Genomic DNA, 23819 nt, shown 5'->3' with positions numbered 1-23819 from the left:
TTTCCGTGAGTTTGCACACTATTGATGTGAGACTCACCGGTCTAACAAGATCTTCCTTTAGTGAATCTATGTTGCCTTTGATCCTGTAAACTACTGGATTCCAGAAACTTCACCATTTTAGAAGCATTTCCATTAATTTGCTTACCACAGAAGTCAGACTTACTGGCCTGTAATTCGCTACTTCTTACTTACCGTATTTTCGCGGATATAACGCGCACCATTGTAAAACGCGCACAGGGGTATAGCGCGCAGAAATCACGATGATATGTACAAAAACTTTTCTATACCGCGCTCAGGCATATAACGCGCATGCTGCCCGACTCTCCTCTGGCCACCCCGACTCTCCTTTCGCTCTCCCCGACTCTCCTCTGGCCACCCCGACTCTCCTTTCGCCCTCCCCGACTCTCATCTGGTTGCCCCGACTCACCCTGACTTTCGGTGCACTGCCCCGACTCTCCTCTGGTTGCCCCGACTCACCGTTCACCCGCCCTGACTTTCGGTGCACTGCCCCGCCTCTCCGTGCCTGTCCCCCTTGAAGTCCTGTCCCCCCTTGAAGGTCTGCCTGTCCCCCCTTGAAGTCCTGTCCCCCTTGAAGGTCTGCCTGTCCCCCTTGAAGATCTGCCTGTCCCCCCTTGAAGTCCTGTCCCCATTCTGAAAGCCTGATGCCCCCCCTCGACGTCCGATTCTTCTCCCCCCTCGGCAGGACCACTCGCACCCCCACCCCGAAGGACCGCCGACTCCCCGACAATATTGGGCCAGGAGGGAGCCCAAATCCTCCTGGCCACGGCGACCCCCTAACCCCACCCCGCACTACATTACGGGCAGGAGGGATCCCAGGCCCTCCTGCCCTCGACGCAAACCCCCTCCCCCCAACGACCGCCCCCCCCAAGAACCTCCGCCCGTCCCCCAGCCGACCCGCGACCCCCCTGGCCGACCCCCACGACACCCCCACCCGCCTTCCCCGTACTTTGTGTAGTTGGGCCAGAAGGGAGCCCAAACCCTCCTGGCCACGGCGACCCCCTAACCCCACCCCGCACTACATTACGGGCAGGAGGGATCCCAGGCCCTCCTGCCCTCGACGCAAACCCCCCTCCCTCCAACGACCGCCCCCCCCCAGAACCTCCGACCGACCCGCGACCCCCCTGGCCGACCCCCCCACCCCCCTTCCCCGTACCTTTGGAAGTTGGCCGGACAGACGGGAGCCAAACCCGCCTGTCCGGCAGGCAGCCAACGAAGGAATGAGGCCGGATTGGCCCATCCGTCCTAAAGCTCCGCCTACTGGTGGGGCCTAAGGCGCGTGGGCCAATCAGAATAGGCCCTGGAGCCTTAGGTCCCACCTGGGGGCGCGGCCTGAGACACATGGTCGGGTTTGGCCCATGTGCCTCAGGCCGCGCCCCCAGGTGGGACCTAAGGCTCTAGGGCCTATTCTGATTGGCCCACGCGCCTTAGGCCCCACCAGTAGGCGGAGCTTTAGGACGGATGGGCCAATCCGGCCTCATTCCTTCGTTGGCTGCCTGCCGGACAGGCGGGTTTGGATCCCGTCTGTCCGGCCAACTTCCAAAGGTACAGGGAAGGGGGGTGGGGGGGTCGGCCAGGGGGGTCGCGGGTCGGTCGGAGGTTCTTGGGGGGGGCGGTCGTTGGAGGGAGGGGGGTTTGCGTCGAGGGCAGGAGGGCCTGGGATCCCTCCTGCCCGTAATGTAGTGCGGGGTGGGGTTAGGGGGTCGCCGTGGCCAGGAGGGTTTGGGCTCCCTTCTGGCCCAACTACACAAAGTACGGGGAAGGCGGGTGGGGGTGTCGTGGGGGTCGGCCAGGGGGGTCGCGGGTCGGCTGGGGGACGGGCGGAGGTTCTTGGGGGGGGCGGTCGTTGGGGGGAGGGGGTTTGCGTCGAGGGCAGGAGGGCCTGGGATCCCTCCTGCCCGTAATGTAGTGCGGGGTGGGGTTAGGGGGTCGCCGTGGCCAGGAGGGTTTGGGCTTCCTCCTGGCCCGATATTTTTGGGGAGTCGGCGGTCCTTCGGGGTGAGGGTGCGAGTGGTCCTGCCGGGGGGGGGGATGTATCGGACGTCGGGGAGTCGGCCGGGCAAGAGGGCTTGGGCTCCCTCTTGCTCCGATCGTGGATGCGGGTGCGGGTGGGAGCGCGTGCGAGCGGTCGTTCGGGGTGGGGGTGCGAGCGGTCCTGCTGGGGGGGTGAATCGGGCGTCGGGCGGGGTGGGAACTATGTTTAAAAACTTTTGTATACCGCGCTCAGGCATATAACGCGCGAGGGGTATGCGCGGTACGTAAAATCACGTATAACGCGCGCGTTATATCCGCGAAAATACGGTACTTCTACTTTTGTGTAGAGGAACCACTTCCGCCCTTCTCCAGTTTTCCGTTACCACTCTCGACTCTAGAGAAGCATTGAAAAGGTCAGTCAACGGATCCACCAGATTGTTTCTAAGTTCCTTCAGCACCCTTGGATGTGCACTATCTGGCCCCATCGCTTTATCTACCTTTAATTTAGCTAGGTTCTCATGAGCATGACCCTCTGAATATCGATCGGGGTCTACCACTCCACCATCCCTATTTGCATTTATCTTCTGGGGGTCCCACTCCAGGTTCTTCAGTTGTGAACACAGAACAAAAATATTTCTTAAGCAATTCAGCCTTGTATTTATCTGCTTCTACATATTTCTCCCCTTCACTTTTGAGTCTTACAATGCCACTTTTGTACTTCTTCCTAACATTGATATATCTAAAAAATGTTTTGTCTTCCCGTTTTACTGTCAGCTATTTTTTCTTCCATGTTTATCTTTGCTTTCCTAACTTCTCGACCAGTCTCTCTTAACTTTTCCAGATATTTATGCCAGTCTTGTTCTTTCTGCGATCTTTTGTAGTTTATGAAAGCTAACCTCTTATTTCTTACCTTATCAGCTACTACTTTTGAGAACCAAAGCGGCCTTCGTTTCCTCTTACCTTTACTTACTTGCCTCACAAAAAGATTTGTTTCCCTTATAATAACTCTTTTCAGTTTTGCCCACTGCATTTCTGCTCCTTCCATACGTTCCCATCCAGATAAAAATTCCTTGGCGTAATTCCCCATCCGAATAAAGTTTGTTTTTTTAAAGTCTCAAATCTTAACTTTTTAATGAGCCCTCTCTATACCTGTCTTAATATTAAACTGTACCATGCAGTGATCACTGGATGCCAGATGATCACCCACTATAACATCAGAAACACTTTCCCCGTTTGTAAGCACTAAGTCCAATATGACCCCATCCTGTGTGGGTTCCATTACCAACTCCTGGAACAGTTCTCCTTGTAGAGAATTCAGGTTCTCCCTACTTCTAGAAGACTCTGCAATAAGGATACCCCAATCAACATCTGGCATGTTAAAATCACCTATTAGCAAGACTATTAAATCTCTATCTACTTCTGTCTGTGAAGGAGGCCTATATATCACACCAATGTAAATATATTTACCATTCCCTCTTTGCAAATTGATCCACAGTGCCTCTTCCTTGCCCTGCAGATCTTGCAATTGTGTGGCTTTAATATGATCTTTAACATATAACGCTACTCCCCCTCCTTTTCTTCCTACCCTGTTTTTCCTGAACAGATTATAGCCGGGTATAACTACATTTCAGTCATGATCGCCACTATATCCAACTCATTTTCTTCCATCACAGTTTCTAGATCCAGAATCTTGTTTCCCTGACTTTGAGCATTAGTATATACTGCTTTCCAGACATTGCCCCCTTTTCCCATCCATTTAGAGCAGTGGTCTCAAACTCGCAGCCCAGGAGCCAAATGCGTCCCGCCAGGTACTATTTTGACGCTGCCACACCTGTGCCCCAAAGGAACGCCCTGAGCAGTCAGGTAGTGACAGGTTGTCTACTTCGGGCATGGTCCCTTTAGAATTAGGGTGCCTTTCAAATTGATTACCACTAGGCAGTTGCCTATCTTAGCTTATCTCCAAGGTTCCTTTAAAGAACACCATGTAGTCAGAATGGCTTTATTTGGCAATTGGCCTCAAAATCATAGTCCATCACAGGTTTCAATGTGAGCATGAAATATAACCAAAAGAAAAGGTTCCTCAAAACAAACTTTAACTCAATTGCCAGCTCTGGGCTTTAGTAAGCTAATTATATACAGTCCTCTTCGCCAGAGTCTAAGGCTAGGCATACTTTATGCAGGCAAAAAGAATACAATCCTTTACCTTAAATGTTTCACTGGTGTACAACAGCTGGAATAAGCACTGCAGCTCCCTATTCCTGAACTGCAGGATGGGAGTTAATGGCAGTAATTAATGAGCCAGCACTATTGGGCTGCTGGTACAAGTAGCCATGAGAAAGAGCCAGAATCATTTACACTTCTGGGAAGCAGATTCCTTCGCAAGGAACACACAGCTTTATATCATTCAGAGAAAACAGCAGTTTTATACTCGGAGATTCTCAATACGTTTCTGAGAAGCAGGCAGGCTAAATGCAATTAACAGGTTGCTATAGTAAGTACTATCAGCGGGGGTTCTCACATGGAGATCTGCTAACATTGAATCAGAGAAACAAACAGGCTGAGTTTCCTGCTCAGCGTTTGGTTTTAATTTAGTCATTGTTTTGTACAGTGAAGGATACTGTCCCTTTGCTTAGAGCATAGAGGAAAAATGCAGAAAACTTTACAGTCCAAAATTAACCTCTCTGGTAGCTCACACAGTTTGTTTACCAGAGGGAAAAAAACCAGCCATGGGAAACATCCAATAGACTCACGTTTGTTTCAAGCCACTTCCATTTGCTCTGGTCAAACTTCAATTGCAGCACTGTTGTCATCCACTAGCATTGCTTCTCCTGGCTCTGAAGACAGGTTTTCTTCAGCCTGCTCCTCTCTCATTTCCCAGTCAGGGCTGTCCTGCCCTCCTCTGCTCTCTGCTGAGCCTCACTTTAAGCTGAGGAAAAAACCCACACCCCCTTGGCTTCAGTGAGGGGAAGGGCTTTCCTCCCTCAGCCTGGGACATTTCTCTGAGGGAAAACTGTCTGGTTTCTGCCTTAGGAAAGACAAAGCTTTCCTGTTCTGTCTCAGTCTCATCTTCACTCATTTACTGTCCTGGGCTCTGATCTGGTCTGCCCTTCTGCACTGGGGTTTGTATATTTTCCTATATTTTCCTGTGATAAGCCTTGGGTCTGCAGTAGGTTTGTCACAAGGCCCTCAGTATGTTTATCATAATCACAAAAGTAAAATAAAACAGTTTCTTGCTCATGTGTCTCTTTAGCTATAAATGACAATATTATTATTAAGACTTAGCCAAAAGGAAAGATTTATAAACTATAAAGAGTTTTACCTCAAGCAAAATTGTCATTTCTTTATGTTTAAATGATTTTTATTATTCCAGCAGCAAATACAAACAGTAATACCATTCAGGAAATAACATTTTCAACAATATAATCAGTTCCCCTCTCATCCCCCCTCCCCTCCCCTCCCTAAGAATCCATGACCAGTCCAACTGCTGAGAGTGGGAATAAAATCTTAAAGATTCAAAAGTCTACTGCGAGCACACGGTGTGAGGTCCTGCCAGAAGTGCTCCCACACCTGACAAAATTTGCGACCCGGGCCAAGAGTCAAGTCTCCCACCATGCGTCTCTCCAGTGTTGCATGCACTATCATTAGGGATCTCCATTGTGCATATAACGGGGGATCCCGGGAGAGCCAGTTGGTGAGGATGGCTTTTTTTCCCATCAAAAGGGCTCTGGAGATAAATGCTGACATTCCCCTGGGTTTGGGCGAGGCTATATTATAAAATCCAAATAACGCCCTCGGTTGCGGAAGCCATCGCCGTCCCCAAAGCGATGTGGTATAGGCCCAGATGTCTCCAAAACTGTTGGATTGCGGGGCAGGCCCAAAACATGTGACTCAAAGATGCGTGAGCCTGATTGCATTTCGGGCAAGAATGTGACGCAGTAATCCCCATCTGGGCTGCACATTCCAGTGGAATGTAAAGTCTAAGAACAATTTTCAATTGCATTTCCCAGTGAGTAATATTGGGTGACACCTTCTGAATGTTCTTCAGGACCCGTTATATTGTCATTTCTTTAATAAAAATTAATATATCTTCAATGTATTTTACAATATAAATATAATTTCATTGAAACAAAAATATGCTATATCTCCCTCCCATAGAAACCTAAACTCTACTATCTGTATCTTATACTATAGCTGGAAAAAATAGCCTCAGAGTAGAGTGACTGTATAGTTGTATGGAGTCACATCAGTTCACCCACATTTTCAATCATAGGCTATACCACCTCCCCCCTCTTTTAGTATTGTATATTATATCATTTTAATTTTTAACTTTTTATCCTTTTTATAACCTTACTAGATTTTAAGCCCGTTACATTAATGGGTGCTAGAATAGATGTGTAGACTTAGGCATTTCTTTCTTTCTGTCTGTCTTTCTGTCTCTCTCCCTGCCCACTTTCTTTCTGTCTCTCTCCCTGCCCTCTGCCTGTCTTTCTGTCTCTCTTCCTGGCCCCCTGTCTATCTGTATTTCTTTCTGTCTCACTCCTGTCCAGCAGCACCCCTTCCCTGCTTCCCCTGTCCAGCAGTAACCCTTCTCCCTTACTTTTACCTCCCCCTGTCCAGCAGCACCCCTTCCCTGCTCCCCCTGTCCAGCAGTAGCTCTTCTCCCTTCCTTTTACCTCCCTCCTGTCCAGTAGTACCCCTTCTCCCTTCCCTGCTCCCCCTGTCCAGCATCTGCTAGTCCGGGCAGCCTCGGGGCTTTTGCTAGTCCGTCCCACCTTGCATTATCGCAGTGGGCCGGCCTAGCAAATGCCCTGCAGCTGCTTGATGAAACTGCGGCTGCTGCCGCTGCTGGTCCAGGGGTGAAAAGAAGAGGCATCCTGGTAGCATAGTCAAAAGGCAGAAAGTCAGCCGGCGTCGGAGATTGTGGCAGGAAATCAGCTGAGGCAGGCACTGTGCATGCATGGCACGGAGTCACAGACGCGCTAAGGGTTTTATTAAAGCGAATTCCCTTTATTTTCTTTATATGTTAAAAACTGTTCAATAAATATTCTTTGTAAAACTTATTAATCCAGTTTCAAGAGGGCTGATTACTCCTTATAATTAACTCATGAAATTAATTTCCAATCCTCTTATAGATACAGTTTTAAATCTTCTCAATTCTTCTTAATCTATCTTGGTAGAGAAACCAGTGATATAATTCTTATAATGAACTCATGAGTGGGTCGCAATACTAAAAGAGGGGGGAGGTGGTATAACCTATGATTGAAAATGTGATAGAACTGATGTGACCCCATACAACTATACAGTCACTCTACTCTGAGGCTATTTTTTCCACCTATAGTATAAGATACAGATAGTAGAGTTTAGGTTTCTATGGGGGGAGATATAGTATATTTATTTTTGTTTCAATGAAATTACATTTCTTTAATAAGATATTAACTATTTTTTTCTGAGGCCCTCCAAGTACCTAAAAAAATCCAAAATGTGGCCCTGCAAAAGGTTTGAGTTTGAGACCACTGATTTAGAGGAATTCAGTGATTTACTTACCTGAGGGCTTATTCTCACTCGGTGGCTTTTCAGTAGATTAGCTGGCCTGCTGGCGAAGACACTTCTTCCCTTCTTTGATAGATGTATACCATCCTTGCTCAGCAGCCCTTGGAAAATCATCCCATGGTCAAGGAAGCCAAAACGCTCTTGACAACACCATCCACTTAGCCATGCATTCATCTCCAGGATGCAAGCTTCTCTGACCTGACCCTTACCCTCGAAAGGGAGGATGGACGAGAATACCACCTGTGCAGCTGACTGCTTCACCTTCTGTCCCAGAGCCACAAAATCACTTTTGATACATTTGCAGGGGTACCTGGCAATATCATTAGTGGATGAGCAGCATCGGATAATAGTCATCAGGCTTGATGAGTCTTTACAATCTGTCTGCAACATCTTGGATTTTAGCACCAGGAAGACTTCATATCTCCCAGGACATGTCTGGTCTGCAGATGGACGCTTCTGTACCCCTCAGAAGGTAATCACCAGCCATCACTACCTTACACCTCCTAGTGGTCATGGATCCTGCAATTATAGGGATTTCAAGGTTTGGTCCTTTCTCTCCTGTTCATGTATGTGTCCTTTGCATGTGAGCTAGGCACAATATCCTTGGATGCAGCATCCATCTGAAAATATCTTCTAGGATCTTTCTAAGAAAAAAGAATAGGCTCATTTCTACTGTTAAGTCCAATCATTCTGCAGTGATACTGGAGGCAAATATCAAAGCTCATGTGCCTGTTATACTGAATATCTCTGGCTTAAATCCTGTGCGCATGCTGACTTCATACACTTTAATTTCATGCTGACATCATTCCAGTCTGTCCTCTCACTGGCCAAACAAGAATACTATATCCACTTAACCACTTCTCTTAGCTCCAACCCTCGCCTTCTCTTTATCACCCCTAACTCCCTAATCAAAGCACCCTTATCGCCTATCCCCCCTTCAATTTCACCCCAGACAGTGGCAGAGTTCTTCTACAATAAGATTCAGAAGATTAAGCTTGAGCTCTAAACTAGACTGCTTCTTCCTCTCCTTCCTCCATCTGCCCCTTCTACTAGCCTCCTCTTAACACTTGCCACTATCTCCTCTTTGAGGTCACTAAGGAGAAAACCACAGATCTTCTCTCATCCTCTAAACCCACTACCTGCTCCTCTGATCCAATTCCCACTCACTTACTTGGTGTTATATTGCCCTTTGTCATCCCTCCTATCTGTTACATCCTCAGCCTATCGCTCTCCACTGCAACTGTCCATGATGCCTTCAAACATGCTAGTGTCACAGCCCTCCTCTAGAAACCCTCATTGTACCCCACATGTCCCTCCAACTATCACCCCATCTTCTTCCTCCCCTTCTTATCCAAGTTACTTGAATGTGTTGTTCATTGCCATTGCCTGGACTTCCTCTCATCCCATGCTATTCTGGATCTGCTTCAGTCAGGCTTTCGCCCGCTGCATTCATCGGAAACTGCCCTTACTAAAGTTTCCAACGACCTCTTCTTGGCCAGGTCCAAAGGCCTCTATTCTATCCTAGAATCATAGAAACATAGAAACAGATGACAGATAAGGGCCACGGCCCATCAAGTCTGCCCACCGCAATAACCCTCCCCTCCCCTTCCCTTTGAAGATCTCCCACGTGACGATCCCATTTTATTTTAAAATCAGGCACGCTGCTGGCCTCAATTACCTGTAGCGGAAGATTATTCCAGCGATCAACCACCCTTTTGGTGAAGAAGTATTTCCTGGTGTCACCGTGTAGTTTCCCGCCCCTGATTTTCCACGGATGCCCTCTTATTGCCGTGGGGCCCTTGAAAAAGAAGATATGCTCTTCCACCTCAATAAGGCCCGTGAGATATTTGAATGTCTCGATCATGTCACCCCTTTCTCTGCGTTCCTCAAGTGAGTACAGCTGCAATTTATTCAGCTATTCCTCATACGGGAGATCCTTGAGTCCCGAGACCATCGGGGTGGCCATTTGCTGAACCGACTCAAGTCTCAGCACATCTTTGCGGTAATGCGGCCTCCAGAATTGTACACAGTATTCCAGATGGGGTCTCAACATGAATCTATACAAAGGCATAATGACTTCGGGCTTATGGCTGATGAAACTCCTACGTATACAACCTAAGATTTGTCTTGCCTTAGATGAAGCTTTCTCCACTTGCTTGGCAGTCTTCATGTCCTCACTGATGATCACCCCTAAGTCACATTCTGCTACAGTCCTTGCTAGGATCTCACTATTAAGGGTGTAAGACCTCATCCTTCTCGATCTGTCTGCCTCGTTTGTTACTGTTGATCACCACCTAGTTCATAATACATTGTCCTTGTTGAGATTCCAGGGTTCTGCCCTCTCCTGGTTTTTTTCTTATCTCTTCGACAAATTGACAAGTTAAAAAGTGATAAATTGCCAGGACTAGATGGCATACACCCAGAGTATTAAAAGAGCTCAAAAATGAAATTGCTGACCTGCTGTTAGTGATCTGTAACCTGTCGCTAAAATCGTCTGTAGTACCTGAAGATTGGAGGGTGGCCAATGTTACGCTAATTTTTAAAAAGAGCTCCAGGGGAGATCCGGGAAATTATAGACCGGTAAGCCTGACCGGTGCCGGGCAAAATGGTAGAAATGATTATAAAAAATAAAATTGTGGAACATGTAGACAAACATGATTTAATGAGATGGAGTCAGCATGGGTTCAGCCGAGGGAGATCTTGCCTCACAAATTTACATGACTTCTTTGAAGGTGTGAATAAACATGTGGATAAAGGTGAGCCAGTTGATATAGTGCAGGGGTAGGGAACTCCGGTCCTCGAAAGCCGTATTCAAGTCGGGTTTTCAGGATTTCCCCAATGAATATGCATGAGATCTATTTGCATGCTCTGCTTTCAATGCATATTCATTGAGGAAATCCTGAAAACCCGACTAGAATACGGCTCTTGAGGACCAGAATTCCCTACCCCTGATATAATGTATCTAGATTTTCAGAAAGCTTTTGATAAAGTTCCTCATGAGAGGCTCCTGAGAAAACTAAAGAGTCATGGGATAGGTGGCAAAGTTCAGTTGTGGATTAGGAATTGGTTATCTCGACTCAATTTTACATTTTGGTGGAATTCAGTATGTTATATATTTAAAATGGAGAAAGTTCTTGCTTTACAGAAAGGGAATTATAATTGTTTTAAAAAATATGGGGGCCATTAATGACATATTTAAATGATTAGACACCTTTAAATGTTTGAGATTTATAATGAGATAAGGTATAATACTTAAATGAATAAACTTTATTGCTATAGGGTAGTTTAGGGTAGGTTGAGGGAGGGTGGGATATATATAATATTTAAGATTTTTGGATAAGAATGTACAAGTGATTTTGTATAATATAATTTATAACATTATATACTTGTTATTGAAAGTGAAAATGAATAAAGATTAAAAAAAAAAAGGAATTGGTTATCAGATAGGGTTAAATGGTAATTTTTCTCAAAGGAGGAGAGTAAACAGTGGAGTGCCGCAGGGTCTGTAATGGGACCGGTGCTATTTAACTTATTTATAAATGATCTGGAAATTGGAACGACGAGTGAGGTGATTAAATTTGCAGATGACACTAAAATGTTCAAAGTTGGTTTTTTTTTAATCTTTATTAATTTTTAAATCAAACAATAAGTGCATAAAAATATATCATAAAATAATTTCAATATAGCACTATATTATCTAGCACATGAAATATAATAGTGTAAAACTCCCACCCTCCCCCTTCATCCCATTCTCAATTAAAATAGAATATGCAATATTATACAACATATTATAACATCTTGTATTTAATTACATCCCAAATCCACCCTCCCCCCTTGAGTGTGCTAGATAAAACTAAGAAAGAAAAGAAAAGGAACAGAAAAGAAATGATGTCTATTCATCACAATATTTTTCCAATGGCCCCCATATCTTTATAAAGTTATTAGTTGTTAAAACGTATGCGGATTGTGAAAAATTACAGGCGGTCCTTAGGAAATTGGAAGACTGGGCATCCAAATGGCAGATGAAATTTAATGTGGACAAATGCAAAGTTAAGCATGTTGAGAAGAATAACCTGAATCAGTTACCGGATGCTTGGGTCCACCTTGGGGATTAGTGCCCAAGAAAAGGATCTGGGTTTCATCGTAGACAATACTTGAACAACCGCCTAATCCAAACTACCACAACCAAACACAGGAGAACCCAGACACCATTCACATATCCTCCAATCAGAGACATCAAACGGAAAAAACTGAACGATGGCCTTCTAGCCACACAGGCAGCAAAACTAGGCCACCAACTCTCCAATCTACTAATCGTGACCCTAGACTACAAAACTTTCAGAAAAGAAATAAAAACCCTGCTATTCAAGAAATCCATGAAGACTAACTAACACCGTATGAAACATTTCAATCCTCTGAAGCAACCTGCTCTACTCTTTGGGTGCGGCTCCCCGTGCTGGAAACTGCTATCGCAGTTTCGTAAAAGGAGGCCTAAGAGGATAATAAGAACTAGAATCATGGAAAACAGAAGTTGTATAAATAGAAATGTTCTGTCGGCCCCTCTGGAAGTTCATTGGAACAAGAAAGGACATGAGTTCAAAGATATTAGTTTCTTGGTCCTCAGAATCATCAAAGACAGGGGCAGTGACTAACCAAATTTTACTACAGGAAGAACAGAAGTTAATATATGAATTGCAATCTATAGTCCCTAGAGGTTTAAATTAAGAGTGTTCAAGTAGGCTGGAGACTTGAACATCGAGGCCAAAAGAATTGCCAGAATGGATTCTCTTTCCCACATGATTGGGCTAGAGACTCCGTTCTGTGAATTCAAATAAGAGATGAGGAAAAGCCATGTTCTGTAAAACGAATATGTTTATTGACAAAGCTCCCAAAGCCTGGGAAGAGCAGGCCCTCAGAATTTCAGTGCTCTTCAAAGAGAGAAAACAAGGCAAACAGATTTATACCCTATGTGACATCATTTGTAATAATTATCATGCTTTAGAATACACCAGTGATCACATGACTTCCTTTCCAAAAATGCCTTACATCAATGTTAACATTAAAAGTCCATTCTGTTAAGTTTTTTTAAACCCAGCAGTTGGCAGTGTTTCACTTTTCTTCCTAAATCACCCTTGATCTTTGACCTCTCCATATTATCAATCATGTCAGTAAAAGCCCTGCAGACACATCTTAAGTTCTGTATGACCTTCAAAATAGTATTGTATTTTCTAATCTATAAGAAACAGATTCTCTGTAAAACACCCAAATTTCCTGTTCTTCTGAGAACCTTTTCATTACATAAATCTGTGTCTTTTAAGTCACAAAATCAACCTTCTAAACTTCCTAGCATTAGCTGAAATGTAGAAAATGTAAAATCAGCAATTTAGACAGGGAATGCCAATCTGTGAGCTAGCTAAATCTATTTATTATAAGGCTGAAATGTAGAAAATGTAAAATCAGCAATTTAGACAGGGAATGCCAATCTGTGAGCTAGCTAAATCTATTTATTATAAGGCCCAATACGTTGATCGCGATCGACCGGTTGATCGGGAAGGCAACGCGAGTCAATCGTGGAGCCCATCTCGGGTTCCGTGATAGACTCGTGTTGCCGTCCCGATCAACCGGCCGATCAGCCTTCCTCTCCCCGAGGTTCCCCACCGGTCATCACTTCACACCCATTCTCGCTGCATCTTTCCTTGCCCGACTGCCAGAACCCGTCTTCCCTCTCTCGCTTTCTCCCATAGACAATCTTTGATAGACTGGGGTATGATGTCACTTCCTTCGGGAGAAGGCGGGAGGAAGGTCTAGGGAAGCCACGATCCTAGAGAGCTGAGCGCCGAATGCCCCTGGCAGAATCAACAGAGCCGCCAGACTGAAGAAAGGCATTCGGGAGCAGGAGGTGCTCTGCCCAAAAATGCAAGAACTGCTGCTGCTGCTGTGATGTCTTGAGCCTGATAATGGGGGGGGGGGGGGGGGGGGCGCTACGCATTCTTGTAAGTGCCATGCCTGAAAGGAAACTGGAACGGTTCTCATGGAAGGATTTATAGACTGGCTTTTTCTTTTCCTCGGCCCTGGGCGTCCAGAGATTTGGGCCTGCAGAAGCCTTGCGCTGACCAGCATTCCTCTCCCCGACGTCAATTCTGACATTGGAGAGGAATTTCTGGACTAGCCTATCGCTGCCTGGCTGGCCCGGAACTTCCTCTCCGACATCAGATTTGAAGGGGAGCGGAACGCTGGTCAGCGCAAGGCTTTTGCAGGGAGAGCTTGGGGCGGCGGTGGCTTGGAGGCCTGTTCCCTGGTGGCGGCGGAAAACCTAGTGGCTTGGGGAAGGGCAGGGAGAAAGAAACAAAGGGGGTAGGCAGGGAGAGAGAAAGAAGTGGGGGCAGGGAGAAAGAAAGAAAAAGTTGGGGGAGAGAATGAGGTCTGGAGGAGAGAAAGCATATAGGAGGCTGAAAGAAGGGAAGAAATATTGGATGCAGGAGTGGGCTGAAGTCAGAAGATGTCAGAAGAAGTGCAGCCAGAGTGAAGTGAGAAGAAGTCAGAAGAAAGTGCAACCAGAGACTCATAAAATCACCAGACAACAAAAGTAGGAAAAATGATTTTATTTTCAATTTAGTGATCAAAATGTGTCCGTTTTGAGAATTTATATCTGCTGTCTATATTTTGCACTATGGCTCCCTTTTACTAAACCGCAATAGCGTTTTTTAGCGCAGGGAGCCTATGAGCGTCGAGAACAGCGTGGGGCATTCAGCACAGCTCCCTAAGCTAAAAACTGCTATGTGGTTTAGTAAAAAGGGAGGGGGCATATTTGTCTTTTTTGTTTAGTTGTTCCTGAGGTGACAGTGCACTTTGAAAAAACCCGGAATATGAATGATAATTAACATTTTCTCTGCCTTTCAGTGTGCTTTGTGGGATTTAAAAAAATTATTTTATTGTTGGTAGATCATTTTGACTTGGTCATTTTAAAAGTAGCTCGCAAGCCCAAAAAGTGTGGGCACCCCTGGTATAAGGCCTCAAGGCTGAGTTTCCAATGCAATGTGCAGAAAATGTATTTTAATTTATTCACATAATTTTGATTCATTCACAATCTCAGTTTTCACATCATCGATGACAAGTTGTTATTATGAGGATCATCCTAATTCTCTGAAGCAACTCGATCTGCTCTTCAATTCCTCTGGAAATGGCCAGATAACTCCTTTTGTAATCCGCCTTGAACCGCAAGGTAATGGCGGAATAGAAATCACTAATGTAATGTAATGTAAATCTTCCGCCAAATGTCCGACGGTGGCCAAAAAAGCAAATAGAATGCTAGGAATTATTATAAAAGGGATTGTTAACAAGACTAAGAATGTTATAATGCCCCTGTATCGCTCCATGGTGCAACCTCATCTGGAGTATTGCGTTCAATTCTAGTCTCCTTATTTCAAGAAAGATATTGTTGTGCTAGAAAAGAAGAGCGACCAAGATGGTAAAGGGGATGAAACTCCTCTTGTATGAGGAAAGACTAAAATGGTTAGGGCTCTTCAGCTTGGAAAAGAGACAGCTGAGGGGAGATAGGATTGAAGTCTAGAATATCCTGAGTGGAATAGGATGAGTACAAGTGGATTGATTTTTCACTCCATCAAAAATTACAAAGACTAGGGGACACTCAATGAAGTTACAGAGAAATACTTTTAAAACCAACTAGAGGAAATTTTTTTCACTCAGAGAATAGTTAAGCTCTGGAATGTGTTGCCAGAGGATGTGGTAAGAGCGGATAGCGTAGCTGGCTTTAGGAAAGATTTGGACAAGTTCCTGGAGGAAAAGTCCATAGTCTATTATTGAAGAAGACATGGGGGAAGCCACTCCTTGCCCTGTTATCGGTAGCATGGAATATTGCTACACCTTGGGTTTTGGCCAGGTACTAGTGACCTGGATTGGCCACCATGAGAACGGGATACTGGGCTTGATGGACCATTGGAGTGACCCAGTAAGGCTATTCTTATCACACCTTCAGTGTATGCATTGATGGTTCCTCCTTCACAGCCTTCCCACTATCAATTGGTGTACCTCAAGGCTCTGTCCTGGTACCACTCCTTTTCTCAATCTACACTTGCTCACTTGGAGCGCTGATCTCCTCCCATGGCTTCCAGTATCGCCTCTCTGCTGATGATTCCCAGATCTACCTCTTTGTACCAAATATAGAAACATAATCGCAGATAAATGCCAATCGCAGATAAATGCCATCTAGTCTGCCATCTGCAGTAACCATTATCTCTTTCTTTCTCTGAGAGATCCCACGTGCCTATCCCAGGCCCTCTTGAAACCCAGACCAGAGTCTCAGCCTGCCTGTCCGATATTGCCACCTGGATGTCTCACTGCCATCTAAAATTGAATATAGCTAAAACAGAGCTGCTCATCGTTCCTCCTAAACCCAGCTCTCTGTTTCCCTCATTCTCCGTCTCTGTGGACAACATTCTCATCCTTCCTGTTTTGTCTACTTGAAATCTCAGGGTCATCTTTGACTCCTCTCTCTCCCTCACCACCCAGATACAACATATCGCTAAAACCTGCTGCTTCTTCTATAATATTACCAAAATCCAACCCTTCCTCTCTGAGAACACTACCAAAATACTTATCCATGTCCTCATCACCTTGCGAATAGACTACTGCAACTCGCTACTCTCAGGCCTTCCACATAGCTATCTCACTCCCTCCAATCTGTCTAGAATTTGGCGGCAAGACTCATATTCTGGGAGAGCCGCTATATTCACGTTAACCCTCTCCTAAAATCACTTCATTAGCTTCCTATTTGTTTCCAAATACAATTCAAGCTCCTCTTACTAACCTACAAATGCACTCACTCAGCTGCCCCTCACTATCTTTCTTCACTTATCTCCCCCTATGACCTCCCCCCCCTTAGCTCCACTCAACTGATAAGTCCCTCCTATCTGTGCCCTTCTCTTAAACCGCCAACTCCAGATTCCATCCCTTCTACTTTGCTGTGCCGTTTGCTTGGAATAAGCTGCCCGAATCCCTAGGGCGGGCTTATTCTCTGTGAGGGTCAATAAATTAGTCACCCTCAGATTTCCCCCCAGCTGCCACACCAATTCCTCCCATGCCACCCGCATAGAAGCCAAAAGCACGGTGCCACGGACCTCCCTAGGCAAATCCCCAGACGGGAGATGAAGTAAAGCAAGAAAGGAGTACGGGGCTTATAGAGCAGTTTCAAGAGAGGTAGGGGTATATTGAAGCTCCCCAAACAACCAGTCTGTCAAGGGGTGTAAAAGGCAAGCTGAATTGTACAACCCAAAATGTGGAATACCAAGACCCCCCTGCTGTCACCCACCCACCAAGAAATCATAACGCAACCTGGGTTTCTTCCCCTGCCAACAAAACCTGGACAAGATCCAATGCAAAGGCCGCAAGTCTTTCTTGAGAAGGCGCAGTGGGGAGGATCTGAAGCACATTCAACCATAATTATCTGTTTTACTTTTACTTGTAAATTTTAGGGATTTGCTTTTTTTAGCATATTTACCTCCTCTTTTACGAACGCATAGTGCAGGTTTTAGTGCCGGCGTTGGAGCAGTTACCGCTGCTGCCGGTGCTAAAACCCACGCTATGTGTTCATAAAAGAGGGGGTTGGTTCACTAGTACGCATAAAATCAATGAAACACAGCTTACCCTATGATATGGCATAAAGTTTGTTTGTAACACAAATGTGTGAAATGACCTGAAGAAAAGTCTGAAAATGGTCAGAAAGAAAGACAAACAAACTGAAATGTATTTTCTTTGTGCACGTCCCTAGTATTTCTTAATAAGCTCCTCAAGGAATTCCAAATGTTACTTTTTTTTTCTTCCCACAGGGCATTCAAGTAACAGCCACGACCCCATCAATGAGAGCAGTGAGATTTGAAACTGGATTAATAGAGCTGGAGCTCTCAAACCGAATTCAAAGCAAAATAATACCAGGAAGTAGCAGCTATCTGAAACTGTTTGGAAAATGCCAAGTGGACTTAAATTTGGCATTAGGCCAGATAGTTAAACATCAGGTTAGTAAAATTTTATTTTTTCCATACCCCTTCTTGGGTTTGTCAATAATATCATGTAATGGTAAAAAGTAAAATTCTCTGTCACATAACCTGAGGTGGAGATGCAGTAATTGTTTAAGACGTAAAGCTTAAATAAGAATGTGGCATCTGAAGATGCTGGTTGATTTCTATGTGTCTTTTGTTTAAACCTTTACAGGTTTATGAAGAAGCTGGTTCTGATTTTCACCAAGTTGCTTACTTTAAGACCAGAATTGGTTTACGAAATGCTATGCGGGACGAAATCAGTGGCTCTTCGGATAGGGAGGCGGTGCTCATTACCTTGAACAGACCAATTGTGTATGCACAACCTGTAGCCTTTGATAGAGGTAGAGTCCTTTACTCTTGTCATTGCTTTTCTAAGGTTTAACCAGTAGGATCCCAGATAATGAAAACAAAAGAGCCGTTTCCGCTTCCCTTTTCCTCCTCTAATCATCCAAAGCAGAAACACGGAAGAACCAGTTGTGGCAACAGGCATTTGCAGATCCCAGTACTGTGCATGGGTTTCCAGTCTTCTTAGGAGGAAGTAGGACCCATACTGACTGGCCCTACTGGCAATCAAGAGGAAGAAGACATGGAAGTGGTCCAGTTTCTCTGACCCTATCCACTGTTATGGGATGACTCCATTTGGAGTCCCAGCTCACAGTCTGAGACCCACTTAGTATCGTTTTAGGAATATTAAATGAAAGAAGTTAAGGGGGCAATATTCAGTCTGTGGCAGTCAACATTTTTGGACGTAGGCTGAATTAGGCCCAGATATTCCATGCCAGGTGACAATATCTGGGTGTTTTACATCCCCCAGAAATTATCTGGGTGCAGCCAGTGGTCAATGTCATATCCAAATAGCTAGCCAGGCAGGTTTGGCTAGCTATTTGGGTATGACATTGAATACTGCCTGCACCCAGATCATTTCTGGACACCAATTCTCTGTGCTGGCCTGCTGAAGGACTTTGAGTGTCTGCCTATGCTCAAGGCTTGCTGGACTCCCTCTGAGAATCCCGGAGAGTGCGGGAGCCAGTAGGCCTTGAGAATACGCAGATGCTCAAGGCCCTATAGCCCAACATAGAGCATTGGCTTCCAGAGCATCGGGACCGTAAGTGTGATGTCGTTCTGGGGCAAGGGGGAGCGGGTAGTGGCGAATAGGTGTGATAGCAATGCTGGTCATTGGAGGAAAAAATCAACATCATCGAAAGCTGTCTCGAATATAAACTAAGACCCCCAAATCTCAATTTATATTTGAGTATATAGGGTAATTGAACATGAGAGACCCGAAAGTGCCTAATTCTCTGTATGTACGGTAATCGAAGTGTGCTTTTCAGTTTGTCATGTGCTTCTTTCTGTCCTTTGCCCCTGGATGGAGACTAATAGCTCCAGTTGTACTAGTCACAGAATTTGGTGGAAACTAACAGCCAGACCTAAAGCAGCCTATTTTCTGGAATGTTCTTATGTCTGTGACCTTTCACATGTACATGGATCAGAAAAGAACTACCACCAGTATCAGAGGCAACATGTACTGAGAAAATGTTCTTAGAGACATAGACACAGTGCAGCCTTTCCCTTTAGAAAATAAGCTCAAATCATTTTTCCTTTAGGTGAAAGGCATTATATCCTTTGAACACCTCTGGTGCACTCACAGTGTGGAATTAGGCTCTGAGCACGGCTCTTTTTCCAGACATTCTAGTCTTTGGATCTAAAGATGAATTTGTTTCTTGTAAGTAACTTAAAAAGTTGTTGTTTGGGTTTTTTTTAAGCTGTACTATTTTGGCTAAATTACAAGGCTGCATATGACAACTGGAATGAACAGCGTTTGGCTTTGAACAAAGATATCCACATGGCTACAAAGGAAGTGGTGGATATGTTACCTGGGATTCAACAAACCTCTGCTCAAGCCTTTGGTACCCTCTTCCTCCAGTTAACTGTGAATGATTTGGGGATTTGTCTACCCATAACGAATGCATCTCAGGTAATGAAGAAAATGGCAGAGTACAAAATAGGCTTTTCCATTGTTGCTAGAAAAAAATATTGCCTATTCTTAGTAGGAAATTATAACACAATCTAAAGCAGTTTTCTCACGGTACTAATACACAAGTTGTGCACGATTTACAGTATGTTAATATAACACAATGCTTTTTCACACAGATGTGAAACACAGATATAAATTGGTGAATAAATTTTAGTGAAAAAAGCTCAGAAGGCATTCAGAACCATTTTTAATGTGCCTAATGAAGTGAGCTGAGATCCTCTAGCTCTGCTTCATACCATCTTATATAGGCAAAAAATCCTTCACCATATAATACTCAATCCCACAGACAAAAAAACCTTGCTTATATGCTGAAAACAGAACTGCTGGTACTACAAAAGAGCATTCACAAACAATTGCTCATATGCTTTGAATTGTTATTCTGCATAAGCTGCTGGTAATACTTGAAATCACTTTAATTTGCTTATCTTGAGAAAACACAGGATCCCTGGATGGTAGCCATCATTTTTGCAGCTGTATTGCCGCTGCTTCAAGCCTTAAGATCATCTGGAGCAGAGAAATGCTCTCAATGCTGTAAGGAAGCTTGATGTTGAACTTAGAGTTGAACGAGAGCACTTCTCTTCTCCAGAGGATCTTAAGCCCTGAATCGAGGTGGGTCAGAAATTGGCAAAACGAAGGTGTTCTGGGGTTATCCCTAGGATCTCCTATCTGTAAAATCCTATTGTAAGTGTTTTTTAGTGCCAAATGCTGCCGAGGCAGCCATCGTGGATTTCCAAATTTTATTTTAAAAACCTCTATCTGCATCCAAAATACCTCATTTATGGTTTAACTCGATTGTAATGGACTCCTCAGTTGGTTTTATCCCATATCATAACACTTTCACATAGACAAGGCAATATAGAAAATCAAAGCTAAAGCACAAGCCAGAAATAAACCCAAACAGGAGGAAAAAGCCTCAGAAGAAAACCCTCCCACCGCCACAAAAGTGACTCTATGCTGGAAACGAAGATGGGAAACTGACAGGGCTGACGGTCAGTTTAGAAGAGGTGAGCGATAAATCCCTGGGACTGGATAGCATCCATCCAAGGGTCATCAAGGAACTGAAAGGGACTATAGCTGAACTGTTTCAACTAATAGCCAACCTGTCAGTCAAATCGGGAAAGATTCCAGAAGATTGGAAGGTGGCGAATGTTACACCAATCTTCAAAAAGGGTTCAAGGGGAGATCCGGGAAATTACAGACCGGTGAGTCTAACCTCGGTACTGGGAAAGATGATAGAGGCACTGATAAGGACCACATCATTGATCACCTTGACAGACACGGTCTGATGAGGACCAGCCAGCACGGTTTCAGCAAAGGCAGATCTTGTCTGACGAACTTGCTGCACTTCTTCGAGGGAGTAAACAAGCGGATAGACAAAGGCGACCCGGTTGACATTGTATATCTGAATTTTCAGAAAGTGTTCGACACGGTTCTACATGAGCGACTACTTTGGAAAATTGCGAGTCATGGAATCGAGGGTGAAATACGTGGATTAAAAACTGGCTGGAGCATAGGAAACAGAGAGTGGGGGTAAAAGACAATATTCGGACTAGAAGAGCATCACCAGTGGGGTGCCGCAGGGCTCGTTGCTTGGACCTGTGCTCTTCAACATCTTTATAAACGATCATTGGTACGACGAGTGAAGTGATTAAATTTGTGGACAAATTTGTGGACAAATTTGTGGACAACATATTCATAGGAGATCTGACTCAAGGGCTTCAAGGTAAAGTAACATTATTCGCCGACGCCGCCAAACTATGTAATATGGTAAGCGAGGACAATTTACAAGATAGTATGGCGCAGGACCTGCGCACATTGGAATGCTGGTCCTCAACCTGGCAGCTGGGCTTCAATGCTGGAAAATGTAAGGTCATGCACCTAGGTAACAGAAACCCGTGCAGAACTTATACCTTGAACGGGGAGACCTTGACCAGGACTTCAGCGGAACGAGATTTGGGAGTAATCATTAGTGCAGACATGAAATCTGCCAATCAGGTGGAGAAGGCTTCCTCAAAGGCAAGGCAGATGCTGGGTTGCATCCGTAGAAGTTTTGTCAGCAGAAAGCCTGCTGTCATTATGCCATTGTACAGGGCCATGGTGAGACCTCATCTGGAATACTGCGTGCAATTCTGGAAGCCACACTACCGCAAAGACGTGCAGAGGGTCGAGTCGGTCCAAAGAATGGCCACCAGAATGGTCTCAGGGCTTAAAGGTCTCCCGTACGAAGCAAGACTAGACAATTTGCAGCTCTACACTCTAGAGGAGCGCAGGGATAGGGGAGACATGATTGAGACGTTTAAATACATCACCGGACGTATAGAAGTGGAAGATGACATCTTCCTTCTTAGAGGCCCCTCAACCACAAGAGGGCACCCGCTCAAACTCAGGGGCGGAAAATTTCACGGCGACACCAGGAAGTATTACTTCACGGAGCGAGTGATTGATCGGTGGAACGGGCTTCCAGTGCAGGTGATCGAGGCAAGCAGCGTGCCAGATTTTAAGAATAAATGGGACGCCCATGTGGGATCCCTAAGAGGGTCAGGGCAAAACACTAGCTAATCTTAAGGGGAGGGTCTATAGTGGGCAGACTTGATGGGCCTTGGCCCTTTTCTGCCGTCATCTTTCTATGTTTCTATGTTTCTACGAAGTTATTCAGAGTAGTGAAGACACAGGGGGATTGCGAAGATCTGTAATGTGATATAATCAAGCTCGAGAAATGGGCATCGATATGGCAAATGAGATTCAACATGGATAAGTGTAAAGTGATGCATGTCGGTAAAACAGTATTTCCTTAGATTACACCGGAGCCTATCAACTCTTAAATTAATCAATCCCATGCCCTCTTACTTTGGAGCTTCCTCTCTGTGCTGGTTAAATCACCAAAGCATCTCCTATACAAATTGTGGGCGGAGCAAGCTCCCACGCCCAACACTCAATACACTTTTACAGTGAAATTTCCATTGTTTTGCATTATTTTCACTTCAGATCTGCAAAAAGAAATGAGATAATCAGTTTAGGTCAGAAACCTACGATCAATAAACTTTGATGTGATGGAAGTATTAGTCTAAAAGTAGGTGAACTAGGAAGATTGATCAGCACACCTGCATATATACCCCATTCAAATGTGTTCTTGCCCCAGGGATACACACAGAAGCATCAGCTTTTCTTTTTTTCCCCCCAATTCTTTATTCATTTTTTCATCTTACACCAAGTGAACAGTATTACATCAGTTAATTCCTATACATCACTTGAAAATTATTTCTTATTATTATTTCAATACATATTTTAAATCCCTCCCACACCCTCCCTTTCCACAAATAATGTACATCAAGCAATATATCCCCCTTCCCCATTATTCTAATTATACTTTAGTGTATAAAGGTGTCTAGTCATTACAATATGTTATCAATGGTCCCCAAATGTTTTTGAAATTGTTATAATTTCCTTTTTGCATGGCAATTGTCCTTTCCATTTTTTTTTTTTTTTTTTTTGTTCAATAAGTTTTATTGAATTTTAGACAAGAAGGAATACAAAAATGTAAACACATAACCAAGAGAACTATCACGTCAACAAAGCTACAAGCAGCTAGCATACAGCAAAATTCAAACAAACAAAATATCGTATAAGTGGCATCATTAATAAATGTATAATTCAATAGGTCATCATATGTTTTTTTCTTGTACCCTATTGCGACCGTATTGGTCTAATGTGTGGTCCACTATTTGTGAAATTCTACCCATTGTGGATCCGATGGACTATTCTATCCTTATTACAGGTGATATTGCCTTGACGTCTCAGCTAGATAGAAGTGATGCCAAACTCCTGCATTGCCTACTGCTGATTGCAATTAAAATCATCTTATCTCACTGGAAAGACTTTTCCGCTCTTACTGTCCTTTCCATTTTGTCTATATGGCATAATGAGTTCCACCAGAAGGTGTAATTAAGTCTGGTATAGTCTTTCCAATTTCTAGTAATATGCTGAATGGCAACTCCTGTCATTATTAATAAAAGTTTATTATTATTAGATGAAATTTGACTTTTCTGAAATAGCCAGTTAAACGTGTAAACCCATTTAAATAGCATCATAAAGTCACCTCTGTACATAATAGATAAATATTTGTGCGATTTCATGTTTGTTTACTGTGATTGGCTGGGATAGAACTATCAATATCACTTTTACACCCA

The 23819-nt window shown here is 44.4% G+C and overlaps 1 protein-coding gene across 9 annotated transcripts in view; it reads left to right on the top strand.

Annotated features, from left to right (window-relative positions):
* The window catches only part of KIAA1109 (KIAA1109 ortholog), a 908505-nt gene that overhangs the window by 561433 nt on the left and 323253 nt on the right, over positions 1-23819 (top strand). For all 9 annotated transcript variants that reach the window (XM_033938537.1, XM_033938601.1, XM_033938589.1 and 6 more), the window contains 3 exons: positions 17388-17573; positions 17770-17938; positions 19361-19572. In XM_033938537.1, the coding sequence (XP_033794428.1) occupies positions 17388-17573; positions 17770-17938; positions 19361-19572 (567 nt within the window). The remainder of the gene's footprint in view (positions 1-17387; positions 17574-17769; positions 17939-19360; positions 19573-23819) is intronic.

This window comes from Geotrypetes seraphini, chromosome 1 (genome assembly GCF_902459505.1).
Source record: "Geotrypetes seraphini chromosome 1, aGeoSer1.1, whole genome shotgun sequence".
NCBI classification, from domain to species: Eukaryota; Metazoa; Chordata; class Amphibia; order Gymnophiona; family Dermophiidae; genus Geotrypetes; species Geotrypetes seraphini.
Note: the sequence above shows the minus strand (reverse complement) of the source record. Positions and strands in the feature narration are given on the sequence as shown.